Source organism: Cervus canadensis, chromosome 16, assembly GCF_019320065.1.
Source record: "Cervus canadensis isolate Bull #8, Minnesota chromosome 16, ASM1932006v1, whole genome shotgun sequence".
NCBI lineage: Eukaryota > Metazoa > Chordata > Mammalia > Artiodactyla > Cervidae > Cervus > Cervus canadensis.
In genome coordinates, this window is record NC_057401.1 from 22,978,399 (window position 1) to 22,999,030 (window position 20,632).

Below are 20,632 nucleotides of genomic sequence, written 5' to 3' on the forward strand. Positions count from 1 at the left end.
CACTCTCCTCTTTCACTTTTCATCAAGAGACTCAGTTCATCTTTGCTTTCTGCCATAAATTGGTATCATCTGCATATCTGAGGTTATTGATATTTCTCCCAGCAGTCTTGATTCCAGCTTGTGCTTCTTCCAGCCCAGTGTTTCTCATGATGTACTCTGCATATAAGTTAAATAAGCAGGGTGACAATATACAGCGTTGACGTACTCCTTTTCCTATTTGGAAACAGTCTGTTGTTCCATGTCCAGTTCTAACTGTTGCTTCCTGACCTGCATACAGGTTTCTCAAGAGGCAGATCAGGTGGTCTGGTATTCCCATCTCTTTCAGAATTTTCCACAGTTTATTGTGATCCACACAGTCAAAGGCTTTGGCATAGTCACTAAAGCAGAAATAGATGTTTTTCTGGAACTCTCTTGCTTTTTCGATGATCCAGCGGGTGTTGGCAATTTGATCTCTGGTTCCTCTGCCTTTTCTAAAACCAGCTTTAACATCTGGAAGTTCACGGTTCACATATTGCTGAAGCCTGGCTTGGAGAATTTTGAGCATTGCTTTATTAGCGTGTGAGATGAGTGCAATTGTGCAGTAGTTTGAGCATTCTTTGGCATTACCTTTCTTTGGGATTGGAATGAAAACTGACCCTTTCCGGTCCTGTGGCCACTGCTGAGTTTTCCAAATTTCCTAACCAAATTAAGTTGCTTTTCATTTATATGTCTTGTGTGTGTGTGTGTGTGTGTGTGTGTGTGTGTGTGTTTGAGTACTCGGTCCTATCTGACTCTTTGTGGCCCCATGGGCTACAGCATGCCAGGTTCCTCTGTCTTTTACTATCTCCCAGAGTTTGTGCAGATTCATGTCCATTGAGATGATGAAGATATCTAACCATCTCATCCTCTGCCGCCCCTTCTTCTTTTGCCTTCATTCTTTCCCAGCATAATAATGGATACTGGCCTTTAATAGAAAAAGAAACTCTTCTTTATGCTGGGTTTGGGGCATGGTAAACAGTTAAAGCTTTGAACTGGATTCTAGTTCTGGCTCTGTCATTAATCAGCTGTGTGACCTTGAACAAAGTGTTTGATATTCTTAAAGTTTTTCTTCAACTCTAAATTAAAAGGATGGCATTATATCGATGAATTTAAACATTTTTTATGCACCAACATGCCTAGGGCCAATCCCATGTGTCCTTGGAGGCATTTCTCTGTGCATATTGTGTGTGTCTCTGTATGCATGAAGGAGAGCACTGGGAGTTCTGTGTGTAGATGGAAAAAGCCCTAAGTATCTAACAAATGTCTCCTTTAGGAGTGAAATAGTGTAGCTACACTCTTTGCTGTTGAGAATCTTGTGTCAGAGAACAAGATTATTTCTAAAATTCCAGCTTCAATTGAGTTGTAAGCTGTACTGCTCTATGAGGGGGTGACCACCCATCTCATTTGATTTTATTTGTGCCCCTGAATACCTACCCAGTCAGAAACATATCCCCCTCCGTCTTTCCTCCTTTGTCCTAGTCCCAGCTTTCTTTCGTGGAGTCAGCTTTGTCTATTTCAGTGTAAAGTTTTGATCATGAAAGTCATTGTCGGATTAGGATAGGTTTTGCAAAATATTTTCTGAGGAACATTAGTCCTTTAAGATGCTCAAGTCAAAAGGACCAAGTAAGTTTCAGAAATGCTGCCTATTATAACCTCTTCTCCCAAATATTTATAATGCATATGAAAGTGTTAGTCTCTCAGTTGTGTCCAATTCTTTGTGACCCCATGAACTGTAACTCACCAGGCTCCTCTGTCTATGAAATTCTCCAGGCAAGAATACTGAAATGTTTTGCCAATTCCTCCTCCAGGGGATCTTCCTGACCCAGGGATCAAACCTGGGTCTCCTGCATTACAGATAGATTCTTTACGTACTGAGCCACTAGGGAAGCCCTATAATGCATATGGCAGTTTTGAAATAAGGAATCCTGTTTAATTTCCTTAACTTGGAGCTTCCAAATTAACATGATCATTAAAAACTCTTTTCATCTTTAAATACCTAACAACCTCATATAAAACTATTGCCCCATAGAATGTTCTTTGAGAAATGGCCAGTTGGATAACAGAAAGAGGGGTATTGTCCTCAGAATTTCACACAAAACGCTCATGTTTACTTTGTTGGATAGATTTTTGTGTCCTTTTCCCTTAAGCGGCATGAGTTTATTTGATTAGCTTCTTGAAACCAAGATTCTCAAGGGATTACTTTCAGGGGAAGATAAGAGGAGGAATGGGGTATGTGGTAGGAACATGGCCTTGGGAATTCCTGAGTGTTGGTGGAATAGAGAATATAGAACTAATAATGGTAGAAGGCATGAGGTTGTGGGGAACTAAAAGCTGGTCCCCTCAGAGCTATCCAAGTCAAAGTCCCTGGAACCTGGGAATGTGACTTTATTTGGTGAAAGGGTCTTTGCAGGTGTAATTAAGTTGAGGATTTTGAGATGAGATCATTCTGGATTGTCCAAATGGGCCCTAAATGTAACAGAAAGTGTCTTATAAGAGGCACACAGAGGAGAACAGACACACAGATGTGGAGGCAACTTGACCATGGAAATAGAGACTGCAGTGATGTGGCCACCATTCTGGGATGGTCAACAGCTGCCAGAACTAGAAGAGGCAGGGAATGGAGTCTCCAGAGGAAGCCAGCCCTGCCAACCCCTTGATTTGGGACTTCTGGCCTGTGAGAGAATATTTTTCTGTTGTCTTAAGCCATGTAGTAAATAATAAATAAATTACCTTGTGGTAATTTATTACAGCAGCCCTAGGGATCTAATACAAGGGGGAAACACCCTGAAGGGGAATGGTGAAGCAGAACCTTGGCCACTTTAGGGTGTCCCCCAGAGCCCACGCTGACTGTGTTTTCTTGGCAAAGGTGCAGTGGGAGCACCAGCCCTGAATGTGGCAGGTGTTTGGAGAAGCCCTTTATCCTGGGATGGGATTCATGGTCCCCAGCTTAGGTTGCTTCCCAGTCCTAGGCAATAGCCCTTGACACGTGGAACATGAGCTGTCTTGTCTATCTTCCCACAGACCACCGAGGCCGAGTGCTACACCTGGCTTTGAGTCCAGACCAGACCCGAGTCTTTTCTGCTGCAGCGGATGGCACAGCCTGCATATGGAATTGCTGCTAGTCACTCAGCCCCTCCCAGCTTCAGCTTCCTCATTTTGACATGAGAATAATGATACTGGCCTTGCCTTCTCCATGGCATTATCATGAGGCTCAAACAAGATTGTGCTTTTCCTGAGGTGAATGCCTGTTCCCTGACCTTTTCTCAGGTTACTTTACTGGCTCTGTTTCGTCCCACCACAACTTCCAGACATTGTCTCTCATTCTGTGCTTCTCTTTCTGCTTTCCTCCTTCTCGCCTTTTCTTCTTCTCTCTCTGTCTCCTCCTTGTTAAAGATGCATTTTCACTGCTATAGTCACAAGAATATCTACCGCAACTATTTCTAAACTCGTCTTTCCCACTTCACTTTTCTCCCAAGCTCCAGCCTTATACTTGGGTCTCTGAATATATATATATATATAAAATATATATTATATGTATTATATATATGTATTATATATATATTTCTATTTTGGCTATGTGGTACGGCATGCACGAGTCTTAGTTCCCTGACCAGGGATCAAACCCATGCCCCTGCAGTGGAAACTTAAAGTCATAACCACTGGACCACCAGGGAAGTCCCTTGGTTATTTCTTCATTGAGATCCTTTTCTGTCTTTAGCTCAAACTCAGTACATTAAAAACACAACTTATTCACTTGAATAAACACAACTTACTCATTTAAATATTGATTAAAGTGCTCCTCTATGTTAAGCATAGGACTTCCCTGGTGGCTCAGTCGATAGAGAGTCTGCCTGCAGTGTGGGAGACCTGGGTTCGATACCTGAGATGGGAAGATCTCCTGGAGAAGGAAATGGCAACTCACTCCAGCATTCTTGCCTGGAGAATTCCATGGACAGAGGAGCCTGGTGGGCTATAGTCCATGGGGTCACAAAGAGTCGGACATGACTGAGTGACTAACTGTAATATGGATTAAGCATATGGATTATTTCCTCTCAGACAAAGACTTACTTAGGACTCCCTTTTCTGTCTTAATGATCTCATCTTACCCTAGTCATTCCATCACTCAGGGAGCCTCCTGGTTATTCAGTTTACCCCTTGTTCTCTATCTTTTGTTTTACCCTAGTAATGTCCTACACACCTGATGACAAATTTGTGGCAATTGCCTTCTACCTGGAGAAAGCAATGGCAACCCACTCCAGTACTCTTGCCTGGAGAATCCCATGGATGGAGGAGCCTGGTAGGCTGCCGTCCATGGGGTCGCTAGGAGTTGGACACGACTGAGCAGCTTCACTTTCACTTTTCACTTTCATGCATTGGAGAAGGAAATGGCAATCCACTCCAGTGTTCTTGCCTGGAGAATCCCAGGGACGGGGGAGCCTGGTGGGCTGCCGTCTGTGGGGTTGCACAGAGTCGGACATGACTGAAGTGACTTAGCAGCAGCAGCAGCCTTCTATCTGGTTTCCTGTCTTTATTCTTAATGGGTTTCCACATTACTGTTAGGTTTAATTTCTAAAAGCACTGTGCTGATCCTCCCCAGCCCCCTGCTCATAAACTCTCAGTGACTCCCCATTATCTAACCCTCCTTGACCTCAACCTCGGAGTCCTGAGCCCAGAATCTGAAGTTAGGGGACCTATACTTAACTAGGCTCTGCCGTAAACTTACTGAGTGACCTTGGGTATGCCACGACATTTGCAAATAGGGCTTTGGATTTGATAACTGCTAAGGTTTCTTCAAGCTCCATCAGGTCACTGTTCTTTTTAACATTAATCCTCACTCACCTCCTGTGTTATCGCTGGGCTGTTCTGTGATTTCCTGCCTTATGCCTTTGTTGGAGCTCTCATCTTCTAGTCTGGAATTCCTGCTCCTCAATTCCTTTGCTCTGTACCTTCACATAAGTCCTGTCCTCTGTTTTGAAATAATGTTACCTGGCTTTGAACTCTTGGTATCAGCCTGTGTCACCTACTTTGTGTTAATATAACTATTCTAATTGTTTTAAAAAATCTTCTATTAGTATGGGAATCTTTGTTTATTTAAACTTTAGCATGCTTATTTCTTTCACAAAATTATATTGAGGAGTTGAGGGGGCATATGTTATATTTTTTTAGTGCCCTCTGGAATGTTTTGCATGTGTCAACTAATATACATTGATTAATTTCTTTACTTTGTCATAAATGGCTTTTACCAATACACACACACTCCTTTAATATCTCTCTTCAAAAAAATAATACCAAATAAATGCCTTGATAATTGAAAAGTGGAATAGTAAATACAAGGAGTGGTAGGACTCTCCTGACAAATTAACAATGTATTCTGTTCTTTCCCCCTGTTTTTAAACTCAGAAAATATGCTTGGTAGTGCTAGTAATTCTTATCTTACAAAATTTTAGGTCACCAAAAGTGCAAATAAGATACATCACTGTTCTATAGATTCAATGCAATCCCTATCAAGCTACCAACGGTATTTTTCACAGAACTAGACCAAAGAATTTCACAATTTGTATGGAAATACAAAAAACCTCGAATAGCCAAAGTAATCTTGAAAAAGAAGAATGGAACTGGAGGAATCAACCTGCCTGACTTCAGACTCTACTACAAAGCCACAGTCATCAAGACAGTGTGGTACTGGCACAAAGACAGAAATATAGACCAATGGAACAGAATAGAAAGCCCAGAGATAAATCCACGAACCTATGGACACCTTATCTTCGACAAAGGAGGCAAGGATATACAATGGAAAAAAGACAACCTCTTTAACAAGTGGTGCTGGGAAAACTGGTCAACCACTTGTAAAAGAATGAAACTAGAACACTTTCTAACACCATACACAAAAATAAACTCAAAATGGATTAAAGATCTAAATGTAAGACCAGAAACTATAAAACTCCTAGAGGAGAACATAGGCAAAACACTCTCCGACATAAATCACAGCAAGATCCTCTATGACCCACCTCCCAGAATATTGGAAATAAAAAGCAAAACTAAACAAATGGGACCTAATGAAACTTAAAAGCTTTTGCACTACAAAGGAAACTATAAGTAAGGTGAAAAGACAGCCCTCAGATTGGGAGAAAATAATAGCAAATGAAGAAACAGACAAAGGATTAATCTCAAAAATATACAAGCAACTCCTGCAGCTCAATTCCAGAAAAATAAATGACCCAATCAAAAAGTGGGCCAAAGAACTAAACAGACATTTCTCCAAAGAAGACATACAGATGGCTAACAAACACATGAAAAGGTGCTCAACATCACTCATTATCAGAGAAATGCAAATCAAAACCACAATGAGGTACCATTACACACCAGTCAGGATGGCTGCTATCCAAAAGTCTACAAGCAATAAATGCTGGAGAGGGTGTGGAGAAAAGGGAACCCTCTTACACTGTTGGTGGGAATGCAAACTAGTACAGCCACTATGGAAAACAGTGTGGAGATTCCTTAAAAAACTGGAAATAGAACTGCCATATGACCCAGGAATACCACTTCTGGGCATACACACTGAGGAAACCAGATCTGAAAGAGACACGTGCACCCCAATGTTCATCGCAGCACTGTTTATAATAGCCAGGACATGGAAGCAACCTAGATGCCCATCAGCAGATGAATGGATAAGGAAGCTGTGGTACATATACACCATGGAATATTACTCAGCCATTAAAAAGAATTCATTTGAACCAGTCCTAATGAGATGGATGAAACTGGAGCCCTTATACAGAGTGAAGTAAGCCAGAAAGATAAAGAACATTACAGCATACTAACACATATATATGGAATTTAGAAAGATGGTAACGATAACCCTATATGCAAAACAGAAAAAGAGACACAGAAATACAGAACAGACTTTTGAACTCTGTGGGAGAAGGTGAGGGTGGGATGTTTCAAAAGAACAGCATGTATACTATCTATGGTGAAACAGATCACCAGCCCAGGTGGGATGCATGAGACAAGTGCTCGGCCTGGTGCACTGGGAAGACCCAGAGGAATCGGTGGAGAGGGAGGTGGGAGGGGGATCGGGATGGGGAATAAGTGTAAATCTATGGCTGATTCATATCAATGTATGACAAAACCCACTGAAATGTTGTGAAGTAATTAGCCTCCAACTAATAAAAAAATTAAAAAAAAAAAATAAAAAAAAATAAAATAAAATAAAAGATTTTTAATCTAAAATGAAAAAAAAAAAAAAAAAAGATACATCACTGTAATGCACATTCTTCTTTTTTAAGATAATGTCTGTCATTTGATCTTATTTAGCCAAGTATGAACTATAGAAAAAGTTTAGCAGGGAAAGGAGCAAAATGGTGAGACCATTTCCAAGTGTCCCCCACCATTCTGATATGGTTACATCTTTCTTAAAAATCTCATGAGACTATGACATGACCAAAGGACCAAAGATTACTTCTCTCAATTAATACTGGTATGTGAACAAGGTTCTCATTTAAGAAAAATAGCAATATATCTTTTACTGCTGTTAGTTTTATGGACGTCTGGAATATGGTTTCAGTAAAGAAAAAAATGAACTCAGACAATACACAAAACAGAAGCCTTGGCTACAAAAATTGTGTAGTATAAAATTTTTATTGAGTAATAATTCACATAAAGCATATAAATCTTAAGTGTATAGCTCAATGTATTTAATTTATGAATAGATTAAGATCAAGATCTATGAGTAAATCATCTAGATCAAGATGTGAACATTTCTTTTACCCCAGAAGATTCTTTGTGTCACTTAGTCAATACCCCTCCATTATTCCAACCTTGGTCACCATGAATTAGTTTTGCCTTCTGCCAATCTTCAGATAAATGTAATAATACAGTAAATATTCTTTTATGTGAAGTCTGGTTTCTTTTACTCAACATTAAACTTGTAGAAGTAGTTACTGTTGCTACATGTAACCGTAGTTTGGTCTTTTAATTGCTGTGTAATATCCCATTGTATATACAACAATTGTTTTTCTATTTTATTATAGATGGACATTTATTTTTAATTTTAACTTTCAAGGATAAAGTTGCTATGGACATTCTCAAACACATATTTGGTGGGGAAAAGCCCTCATTTCTGTTTGGTCTCTACCCAAGAGTAAGAATTGTTAAGTCATAGCATATGTGTGTCTTCAGTTTTAATAGACACTTTCACTTTTCCTAAAAAACTCTACCAATTTACATTTCCACCAGCAATGAACAAGAGTTTCACACAACTATTTTTAAGTGAACTTCAAAATCTGTAATAAATGTTGCCAGTAGAGAATATTTCATCTTCTTATTGCTATTATAATCCTAATTATGGATTATAGCAGGCATCTAAAGTATCATCCTAGTGACTCTCTTATCTCTTTTAGATATCAGCATGAGATTTCACTTTCTAATATAAGGGTTCTTATCACCAGCTGCATATTAAAATCATTGGGGAAACTTAAGTGTTGATAATCAACCTGGTGGAAAGGATACTTTCAAGAATATGCAGGTGAGTGGATTGACCAAGGTTGGGGCTTAGCCAGTGAAATACTGTAAATAAGAGGAAGGAGAGAGAGGCAAAGCTGATGAGAGCTGACAATTTGATATGGCATATTTTAGTATGCTAGAATTGAAAAAGACAACATAACATTTCAAAACAAACACAAGATATGGGTGCAATACGTCCCCGTGGATGTTGTTCTTTCAAAATAACCACTGCTATATTGTAGAAGTATTGATGTCTTGACCAAAATATTTTTGTTCCTTCTAATTTGTCATTATAAAACTATCTACTTCAATTTTGTATGAATTTTCAATGTGAATTAAAGAAACTGTTTTGCAATTTATTATGTTTATTGGGCTTAATCATTCACTGTTTGATTCTTAATGAATGTGATTTATTCCTAGGGAAACATGTGATGAAAATGAACTTTCTTGCACAGGGAAAATAAAATTTAAGAATAACTACAAAAAAAAAAAAAAAAGAACACTCTGTCCTGGTTCTCATCAAATTAAATAAAAATTTCTAAAAGTGAGGCATAGACATTGGTAATTTTAAAGAGCCTGGTAAGTCTAATGGGCAGCCATGGTTGAAAACCAGTGGACCAGTATTTTGGTCAGTCTATAAGCTATGTCCCTTTGTTTGTTTTAAGAAGCTGTCTCTTAGTGTTGCTGTGTGTTCTTAGTTTGGACATACCATGTGTATATATGTATATGTTTATATACATACATATACACACATAAGATTTATAGTCCAAAATGAACTGATGGAAATCAAAGGAATCTGTTCATATAATCTCATCTTGATGTGGCTACTGGACTGATGATTATCCACTATGTTCAGCATGCTGAATGAACATCTTGGTTTTTCTCCCATAGAAAACTTTCAGACCATGATTCAACACTCACTCCCTAGTATGAGATGGCAGCCACCGTAACCATGTTGGTTGTACCTACCCAGGCTCAAGGACAAGGAGAACCAAGAAATCACCTAGTAACCCAAGGCTTAAATTCACACTACTGAGAAAGGAGGCTGACTTTCTCTAGCTAAGTGCCTTGTTAATATCCCCTAGAACTTTAATTTCCATTTCTTGCCTGCTTTGAAAAATACTCTAAGGCATTTCCTGTTTCTGCTTCTCCCAATGGACTCAGATTCTTGTATATAAATCTGAGTAGCAGGTGTTGATGTGGAACAGTGGCCTGTGAAGGGCAAATATTTCCTTTTAATCCGAATGCTTCAGACTGGCTGCTTCTGTTTATTGCAGAATTGCTGGGCCCTTGACTGTACTTGTTACTAGGCAGACTGACCTTAGTGTTCCTCCTGCTAGGCCCGGCCCATTGAATCAGTGAAGTGAATAATTCAAGTCAAATTTGCATGTCACTTATCACATGGATGACACAGGTGGCCCTGGTCCCTTGATCTGTCCCTCGCATTATCCACAAGGTCTCTATATTACTCTGTTCCACTTTGCTGGTGGATATCTGCCTGCTATAAGTTATAGGAGACAAGTGCAGTGATAGAAGTTGGTTTTATTTATGATGAAATTAAGAAATGACAGCACTGGGTATATATCTGAAGAAAACCGTAATTCAAAAAGATATATGCATCCCAATGTTCACTGCAACACCACTTAAAAATAACCAGGACATGGAAGCAACCTAAATGTCAATCGAAGGAATGGATAATGAAGATGTGGTACATATACACAATGGAATATTACTCAGCCATGAAAAAGAACAAAGTAATGTCATTTGCAGCAATGTGGCTGGACCTAGAGACTGAGTGAAGTAAGTCAGACACAGAAGGTCAAATATCATATGATATCACATGTATGTGGAATTGAAAAAAAGGGGTAAAATGAACTTATTGATGAAACAAAAGTAGAGTCACAGATGTAGAAAACAAACTTAAGGTTATCAGGGATGGGGGGAGTGATATATTGAGAGATTGGTACTGACATATACACACTACTATCAATTTATTTAAAATAGGTAACTAATAAGAACTTGCTTTGTAGCACAGGGAACTCTTATTTAATACCCTGTAATGGCCTATATAGGAAAAGAATCTAAAAAAAGAGTGGATATATGCGTAACTCTGATTCACTCTGCTGTGACCTGAAACTAATACAACATTGTAATCAACTATACTTCAATAACATTTTTTATTGAAATACAAGTATCTAAACCGCTTGCTTCATAGTCTTAACTATCCAGTTGAGGTGTTTCTTTGAGAGAAGGATATAGACACCGGGCCCTCGAGGGTCTCCGCATTTCCCCTCCATGCCAAAGGCAGTGATGCCTCTGAAAGTGCCTTCACATATCAGAGGGCTTCCAGAATCTCCCTTGGGGAAAACAAGAGGAATGGTGGAGATCAGCATCAAGTATGACCACTAGCAGCATGGAAGAAATGCCATTCAATGTGAAGCATTTAATGTGAAGTTAAGACCAACCTTGACTTACTTGATGATGAGTGCTTAAAAAACCAAAATGTTGAGGAATATTCAATGATATAGTCAATTTTTTTTCTCTATTTGTTTACAAAGCAGTGAAAATTGAAATGAAACTTGAATTATTAATTTGTGGAATCCAGTGATTTTGAGACAGACTCTCTGCTTTGGAAACTCCTTTTTGTCATTTTCTCAAAATGCTGAGTAACTCAAGGCATAAAATAGTTAAATGCAGATGGGCCATTGAGGCAAAGAATAAAAGCTATGTTTTCTAGTTCTTCTGGAAGTTAATTGTTTTCTCAAAGGAACAAAACCAAAGCAACCTGTACTTCATCTTCTCAAACAGAAATTGCTCCCTTGAATCTCTCTTTTTTTAAATGAGAAATAAACATTTAATGAAATAAGTTATACAATAATATCTCTTAAGAGCATATGGAATGTGAAAGACTCAAACTTAAATCAAATGAAACTCAAACTTCATCAATGCAGTAACCATTGAAGAGAAAATTACATGATAAAGCTTGGGTCTATCACCTTATCATAGGCTCAGTGAACATTAAAATTAGACCTTGGAGGTCAGTTCCTTCAAACTCTCACCAATGCCATTCTTCTCTAGCAAACATTGTTCATTTAGTCAATATTCATGGAGCACCTACCAGGTGCCATGTAGTCTTCTAGACACTAGGACAAGATCAGTGAACAAAATAGACGAGAAGTACTCCTCTTGTGGAATTTGCATTATTCTTTGCTCTTCCTCCCAAGTCTCTTGAGCATCTGATGCTAGATGGATGCTCCTGGAAGTCAGTGATTACACTTCAGAGCTGCCTGGTTCCACCAGGAGGGAGGCTTCAGTTAGCTGTGAGTCATGCTTTATTCTTGTGACTGCAGTACCCAGTATGTGACCTTGCATTCTCTCAAGAAACTCTGCGACCCCGTGGGCCAAACAGTCCATGGAATTCTCTAGGTCAGAATACTGGAGTGGGTAGCCTTTCCCTTCTCTAGGGGAGTTTCCTAACCCGGAGATCAAACCCAGGTCTCCCGCATTGCAGGCGGATTCTACACCAGCTGAGCCACAAAGGAAGCCCCAAGGAACTCTAGATCAGCATATTTAAAGATATTTAAAGTCTAGAGACCCAGTCGGCTGTTTCCCTGCTATGGCTTTAGGGATGACGGGTGTTTCTGGATGGAGAGTCATTGAGGCTTGTACATGGAGTTCTGCAAATGAAAGGTTCTGAGAGCACAGTTCCTCCCCGGGGAGGTGAGAAGGGACAGACCAGTGCTCAGGGCTTAAATCGTCGTCAAGTGTTCTTCTGCTCCTATCTTTAAGCAGAGACCCGTCCCAGCCCTTCTCAGGGCATGCTGAGAGGGAGGCTTGCGTGTTCTCTGGTATGGAGTGCTTGGAAGTTGTTTCCAAAGGTCGAGCTTGGCTCTAGGGAGCTATGCAGTTTACTCCAAGATCTTCAGTCAGTCTTGGGAATGCAGGTATTTCAGACTTACCTGGCTAAATGGCAGAGGGATTATTAGGGAGTGCTCAGATGGGCAAAGGTACTGAAGGCCCTAGATGAACCCTGACTTCAGCTCTCCTGAGTGTTACATATCTTTTTTCAGTTTAGATCTATATATGTTAATATGAAAAATGAGAAAAAATTGCTTCTTAGTGGTTTTTGATATAAAATCAAGAATATGCAGTAGTTCAACCCAGGCACTAGCAGTGAATGTGTTATTTTTGATGAACAACTCATCTGAGCTGAGAACATTAATTTATTTGACTGGAGTTTTATCAGACTTCTTTTAAAAAGCACTAGGACCCTGTAAAAGCCAATGCAAATCATGACATTACGTTCTCTATATCTGTATGACTTAACCCAACAGCTCAAGTTTGGGATCTTATTTTACTTACCTTGCAGGAGTCTTTTCCACCTTGGAGGCTTCCAGCACAAATCATATTCAGTCCAATGACAGGTTTATAATTATAGTGTGACTGATCATTGCAGATTTTTCTGTCTATGATAGTGACATTGACTTCTCTCAAAATATCAGACCGAGGGGAATTATTGTGAAACTTTCCCCACCCTGCAACTCGACACGCAGTTCCTGGTTTCACATCACTGCCCACTTTTGGGAGCTGAAGGATAGCCACGTTTTTATTAAGTGTTGCTTTTTTGTTCAGCTGTTGGAAGGCAAGCAAAAAGAGTTAACAGAACAAGATAATAAAAATGTCACTTTTTAAATTTAAGTTCTAGCCCAACCGCCAGGGACCCCCTTATACAGTTATCAGGCCACTGAGAAAGATTTCCATATCAGAAGCCAGATTGTAGGAGCTTCTATGACTTTTGAATCAGTCAAAAGTATAATCAAAGGTTTGTACCTTTAGAAGCTTAAGATCGCCTTCATGTGTGTCCTGGTCATAGCACGGATAGGGAAACTCTTTCTTAATGAACGTGATCTGTTTTTCAGGCTCTTTCTTGGTTATTGAGTGAGCCCCAAGAATGATCTGGGTTTTCCGGTTCCTGAAAACAGACACCATACTGTTTATTTGGTTTACTCTTTAAATCAGGAGCTAAGCATATTATGGGCTGATCAGTTTCACTGTCCCATCTATAAATGTGCTTGCTGTGGAAATACCTGTTTGTGACTCAGAAAAAAAATGTATACTTTAAAGAATAAAAGTGAATTGTTTATGAATTTATCATTATCATTATGCTGACCTGCAGCTTATTTATAACAAGCTAAACTAGGTTCATTGAAAATCAAATGATAAGAGAATTCCATGGGGGACTTCCTCGTTGGTCCAGTGGTTGGAGTCCACCTGCCAGTGCAGTGGACACGGATTACATCCCTGGTCTGGGAGGATTCCACATGCCGCGGGGCGGCTAGGCCAGTGCACCATGACTACGGAAGTCCTTGGGCCCTAGAGCCTGTGCTCCACAACAAGAGAAGCCATTGCAGGGAGAAGCCCACACACAGCAACCAGAGAGTAGCTCCTGCTTGCCGCAACTAGAGAAAGCCTGCTCGCAGCAACAGCCAAAAATTAAAATGAATATGTAATAAATATTAAAAAAAGAGAATTCCATGGTAGCTAAGCCAAGTCTTGGGATCTTTGGTGGAGTTATACTGCTGTCCCCCTCAACCTTCCTTTAGCTGTAATAGGGAATCCAGTTGCAGATAACTGGAACACAGAAATCTCAGTGGTCTAACAACAAAAGCAAAAGACACTCGATAGTTGTAGAACTAATGCACTGAAGAAATCTTTGTAAGAGGACAACAAACTTATCTTAAATGGGCAAACTTTCAGAAATAGATTGCTTAATGTAAGACCCTATGTGCATGGCACTGAGTGTGTGTATTTGAGGGAAAGGTGGTCTAAAGGGGGGCCCCTTCAGATCTTCCTTTTCTTACACCATTCTGAAGATTCATTTTGGTTAATAAAATCAAGATACTCTCTGATGTATTAATGATGAAGGCCATTATTATTCATAACTTAGCACAAACTACACCAACAATATATTCACACTGCTGTTTTTCCATTACACAGCTGATATCAGTCTCACTTAGACCTTAGAACAGCGCTTTCAGTAGAGTATACTTTGATGATGAAATATTCTATAAGTCTGCACTGTCCAATATGGAGCCCCATGTAGGCTACCAAGGACTTGAAATGTGGCCAGTGAGACTGAGGATCTAAATTTGTCATTTGACTTAATTTTAATAAATGAAAATGTATATAACTATAGATAACTCACATAACCAACATGATAGTGGCTATCATAATGGACAGCCCAAGTTTAGAGGCTTGATTTAGGGGCGAAGAAAAGACCAGCCCTGAAAGTGGTTTGAAGGCCGTGGTTGACCGTGGTTATGAAATGGCTGCAGGTGTGAGAAGTTTTAAGAAAACAGGAAGGTTTTCAAAAGAAGCCTTCTTTACTTGACAGTGGTGCTCAGGTCCCTGAGGGGACACTGAAGTTTTTCTCCCTTCTGCACCATCAAGACCAGAAGCCAAGACCTGCAGCCCTTGAGCCTGGTGGCTCCAGAGGAGATCTTCCAAAAGTGCTCTGGATGCTGCTTCCTCACTGGTCTGATTCTCTGGGGATGAGTCTGGCCTCAACTCCCTTTTGCGGGTAAAGCAAGCTGCCAAAGATGTAAATAATGTGAAGATCCTGTGGCTTTAATGATATTTACTCTCTTTGTTAATATTCCCCCAAGTTAGACTATCTCCACAAATTTTTTTTTTTTTTTTTTACCCCAAGAACATACAGGTCACAGTGAGCTGCAGTCAATACCCAGTCTTTGGCAATCAAAGCTCCGGCACAGATATTTTCCCCCTCAAGTAGCACCATGTAGGGTCTTGAATGAGGAGTCACTTCATTTCCTCCAATAATTTTTTCACAGAGATCTATTCAAAAGACAAAGACAAGTCATATCAGTGACCACCCTAAAGAGCTTTACTTATAATCACGTTTCTAAGTGTTCTTGCCTAGAGAATCCCAGGGACAGAGGAGCCTGGTGGGCTTCCGTCTATGGGGTCGCACAGAGTCAGACACAATTGAAGCGAGTTAGCGTCATACATGCATTGGAGAAGGAAATGGCAACTCACTCCTGTATTCTTGTCTGGAGAATCCCAGGAACAGAGGAGCCTGGTGAGCTGCTGTCTATGCGGTTGCAGAGTCGGACACGACTGAAGTGACTTAGCAGCAGCAGCAAGGCTAGACATGCTTTTCCCACATAGGAGGAGGGATGAGAGCATACTCCACCCCCTTCATGTCGATTTCAGATGTGGGCATGCATGCTAAGTCTCTTCAGTCGTCTTCAACTCTTTTCAACCCTATGGACTGTAGCCTGACAGGCTCTTTTGTCCACGGGATTCTCCAAGCAAGAATACTGGAGTGGGTTGCCATGCCTTCCTCCAGGGTATCCTCGACCCAGGTATCGAACTGGTGTCTCCTGCAGCTCCTACATTGCAAGTGGATTCTTTACCATGGAGCCGCCAGCAAAGCCCAGATCAGATACCGGAATGTAAATCCCATTCCTGTTGGAATCTGAGAGGTTTCGCTCTTTCACCCACAGAAGCCATGCCATTGGCAGGTCCAGGGATTATCAGGCTGGAAATCTGTCACAACCACTGGCCTCAGCCCTCAGGACTTGCTAAGGGCAGACAACTGTGCATGAGTTTATACCAGTAACTGGTGCTACAGGAACTGCTGGTGTCTGCCCATCCCTCCCCTTTTCTGGCTAAGTATTAATCTGGGGGAAGCAGAGTTGCTTTTACAAGCTTGAAAACCGCCCTTTTCACTCCGAGCTCTTGAAAAACACCACAGCTTACAAACTGGCATTAACACCTTTTAGCTGTAACCCTACCCATGAGTTTTTTGGTCATCATGAGTCTTTTGCTTATTGAAATTTGCACCCTTCTCATTCAGTATTCTTGCCTGGAGAATCCCAGGGACGGGAGCCTGGTGGGCTGCCATCTATGGGGTCGCACAGAGTTGGACACGACTGACGTGACTTAGCAGCAGCAGCCTTCATAAATTGAGAGACTATCTTTTGCACCTGAAACTCTTCTTCAATCTCCAGACTGAACCACTCGGTTTAATTTAAGCCCTTTTCTAATGAAGAGAAGTGAGAAGATGCTATAAGGAGAGAATTCTGCCTTAGCCAAATTTCCTTGGTGATAGACCAAGAGTAGAGACTTATTATTAGGGAAGAGTGAGATGGAAGCCCAAAATCACTGCAGATGGTGATTGCAGCCATGAAATTAAAAGACTCTTACTGCTTGCAAGGAAAGTTATGACCAACCTAGACAGCATATTAAAGAGCAGAGACATTACTTTGTCAACAAACGTCTGTCTAGTCAAGGCTATGGTTTTTCCAGTGGTCATGTATGGATGTAAGAGTTGGACTACAAAGAAAGCTGAGTGCCAAAGAATTGATGCTTTTGAACTGTGGTGTTGGAGAAGACTCTTGCGAGCTCCTTGGACTGCAGGGAGATCCAACCAGTCCATACTAAAGGAGATCAGTCCTGGGTGTTCACTGGAAGGACTGATGCTGAAGCTGAAACTCCAGTACTTTGGCCACCTGATGTGAAGAGCTGACTCATTTGAAAAGACCCTGATGCTGGGAAAGATTGAGGGCAGGAGGAAAAGGTGACAACAGAGGATGAGATGGTCGGATGGCATCACCAACTCAATGGACATGGGTTTGGGTAGACTCTGGCAGTTGATGATGGACAGGGAGGCCTGGCATGCTGCAGTTCATGGGGTCGCGAACAGTCGGACATGACTGAGTGACTGAAGTGAACTGAACTGAACTGAACTGAGATGGAAGCAGAAGGCAAACCATCCCTGTTGGTTGAAAGGATGTTGTGCCCTCTTGATATACTCTCAGTGCCACGTTCCTGCACCAGATGTTCTTGGATTCTTCTCAAACATTGCTCCTGACCATTGACTAGGCCTCATGTTTCTCTCAATAGGGCACAGTGCCTGTTACTCTTTTATTAAAGCCAACTCATTGCCAGATTTACAATGAGATGTAAATGATGAGAGGGATAGGGAAAATGGGTGTCCAGAAGGGCTCTCATTTCCAGAAGGGAGTTGGGGAGGGGAAATCCTAGGCTCTAGAAGTAAAAGGATAAGGAACTTAGAGAAACAAATAGAACTTCACCTACATCTCAGTTTTCCTGATGGATATCGTGAAGAGATGGATTCCAAAGATGCATCTTTGGACTGTTTGAGCTGTAGAAATTGTAAACTCAGTACAATAGTTCATTTTGCAGAGTCCTGTGATTGGTGAGCACAGAAAAAAGTCCCCGTCTCCCTCAAACTAGGATTTGGGAAGAGGAATTAGAACAGGTGAAAAGCTTTAAAAACTAGCAATTCTTGGTTCCCACCTAGAATCAAAATAAATTAAAATCAAATAGGATCAGGGCTGAGATGTCAGTATTGTTTCAAAGCCTCCAGAGGATTCTAATGTGTAGAAAGATTGAGACAACCTGTCTAGAGGATCAAATCTTGCTTTGCTGTGTCTGTTCCATTTGGGGACCCATACTACTCTCTCTGACTGAAGGAAACAGAGTAATTTGCGTTTGCTGTTTCCTTTGAAGAAAAGATATGATTGGATTTTTTTTTAATATGCTTGGTTTCAGTGTTTCATAGGACATGGGCTTCCCCAGTGGTTCAGCCCATCTGCCTGCATGCAGGAGACATGGATTCAATTCCTGGGACGGGAAGATCCCCTGGAGTAGAAAATGGCATCCCACTCCAATATCCTTGCCTGGGAAATCCCATGGACAGAGGAGCCTGGTGGGCAATAATCCATGGGTTCACAAAAGAGTTATACATGACTTAGTGACTAAACAACAACAATAACATGCTCTAACATAGTTGTTGGAACACGCTTGTATTTTGCTGCTGCTTAGTCGCTCAGTCGTGTCCAACTCTTTGTGACCCCATGGTCTGTAGCCTGCCAGGCTTCTCTGTCCATGGGGATTCTTCAGGCAAGAATATTGGTGGTGGGTTGTCATGCCCTCCTCTAGGGGATCTTCCCAACCCAGGGAGCGAACCCAGGTCTCTTGCACTGCAGGCAGATTCTTTAGCGTCCTGGCCGCAAGGGAAGCCCATGCTTATATTAATAGTACTCTGTCCATTCTTCTGTTTCTAATGTCCTGCAACCTTATTATTTCTAAAATTTCTCCTTATTTTTAGGTGCAAGATAAACCAGAGATCTTCCTCGGGAATTTTTGGTAAGATAGGTTGCATCAGTCCTTGTCCACCATTTCTACCTCCAAAAACTGCCAGACCATGGAGAAAACCCAAGCTCTACACTTGTTGGCACAGTTCAGCCTAGTCCCAGAGTCGTTATTAGTGCCTAGAAAGATTTTAAGGAATATCTAGAGCTACTCAGGGCTATTGTACCCAGGGCTATGCCCTATTACCCTTCTAGAGAGAATCCCATGACTTTTACAGCATTTTAAACTAATGCCTATGCAGCTCACATAAAATCAGGCTAGTTGGTTACTACTTAGTGCATCAAAGAATATACTTAATATAAAACACTATCGCACTGCCAAAGAGCTCCCAGTGTCCTAATGTATTCCCAAGGACATACTAGCCTAGAGAAAAAATGATGAATATTTGAATCATTTTGACTTGGGGGGGGTACATCTAGGTCAGGTTTTTTTTTTTAAAGACTGATGGATTATTGAAGTACAGTTGATTTTGTCGTTAAAACTATCTATGCATTTTCTGCAGCAAGAAAGGGTGAGGTGTCACTATTCCTTTCCTGAAAGGTGCTATTTGTTTTCCTAATTTAAGAGCTTTATGTCTGTTTGATTACTTGTATTTACAGTGTCCTTTTGGGCAATTTTCAAGCCACAAATTGGCAGCACTGGTGGTTCCATTATCTTTTAATAAAGGAATTGTAAAGAAGAAAGAAGGATTTTTCCTTCTAAAGTAAAGATATATGTGGAGGGACAGCCCAGGTGCCCCAGTGGTTAAGATTCTGTGCTCCCAATGCAGGGGCACGGGTTCAATCCCTGGTCTGGGAACTAAGATCCCACATGTCGCAACCAAGATCCAGTGCAACCAAGTAAATGAATGAATAAAAATTGAAAAAAAAAAAGATAAATGTAGAATCCAAGGAAGAATGTTAAGACTTGCAGAAAAAAAGTCTCCTCTTAGAACACTTAATTAATATTGCCAAAAAGTCTACTCCATTTTACTTAATTTATTATAGTGGAAATGACAAGGATCAGTCTTACCTTCAGGAATTAGGAGAAAAATGACAATCGAGAGAGTGGCTGCCAGAAAGGTAGAGGAGTTCCTCATTGCGGCTGGTGTCTCCACATCAATCAATGTGAAATCTGTTTTCAGTTCTTGACTAGCTCTTATTTATATACTGAGAGTACAAAGGATGTGGTTTCCTTTCTTTTCTTTCTTTCCAATTTCAAAGTTAGGCATTAGGGAAAGAAACACCACAAGTGAGAACGGTGAGTAACCACTCCTCACCAGTGGGTGTGCCCCCCTCGGCGAGGACCTCTGCCGGGAGAGGGTTGTAAATCCGTGGCAGGTGGGGACTATGGGACCTTGTTGCCATCAGAAGATAGGATACAAGAGACCTCAAATGTTTCAGCTGAGGTTTTGAGCATTCTAGTTTTCATCGTCAGCAACATTATCTTCTCTATCCATTACCTAGCATAAATGAAAGCTCTTTATAGACTTTAATCAGAGATTTAAAATTGGTTGCCTAAAAATTGGTCACTAGCCAAATGTCTTTTTAGTCATCACCTAGGGTTTTGCAAGAACGAATCAGCCAAGGACACATGGAAATGTAGGAGGGAATCTTATTTGTTCATAAGCTCCTGCCTGGATTTTCCTTCTCCACTTTGAGGAGGTAATTTGTTGTGCCCCTATCTGGAATCTGGCAGGTGGGGACAGAGGCTGGTGGGGTTAGGGAGCACTGGTTCTTTCCAGGCCAGCCTCTGATTGTGCTTGCCCTGATGGTTTGATTTTACAACTTTAGACATGTGAGAATATCTGAATTTCTCCTCCCTCCCTCCTTCCCTTCCTTTCTCCCTCCTTCCTTTCTTTCCTCCCTTTCTTCTTTCTTGATTTAGCTAAGAAAGGAAAATGGGAGTCAGACATTGCTACTTTGTTCCAATA

General features: G+C 40.8%; 1 protein-coding gene across 1 annotated transcript; it reads right to left on the reverse strand.

Moving 5' to 3' along the window:
• Nucleotides 1-10,041: 10,041 nt before the first annotated feature.
• On the reverse strand, nucleotides 10,042-20,059 carry GZMA (granzyme A). The gene is made up of 5 exons (XM_043489195.1): nucleotides 19,732-20,059; nucleotides 15,234-15,372; nucleotides 13,348-13,489; nucleotides 12,880-13,149; nucleotides 10,042-10,874 (listed from the first exon to the last, which is right to left on the reverse strand). The coding sequence occupies exons 1-5, from the start codon at nucleotides 19,796-19,798 to the stop codon at nucleotides 10,713-10,715; spliced, it is 780 nt and encodes a 259-aa protein (XP_043345130.1). The 5' UTR covers nucleotides 19,799-20,059; the 3' UTR covers nucleotides 10,042-10,712.
• Nucleotides 20,060-20,632: the final 573 nt, after the last annotated feature.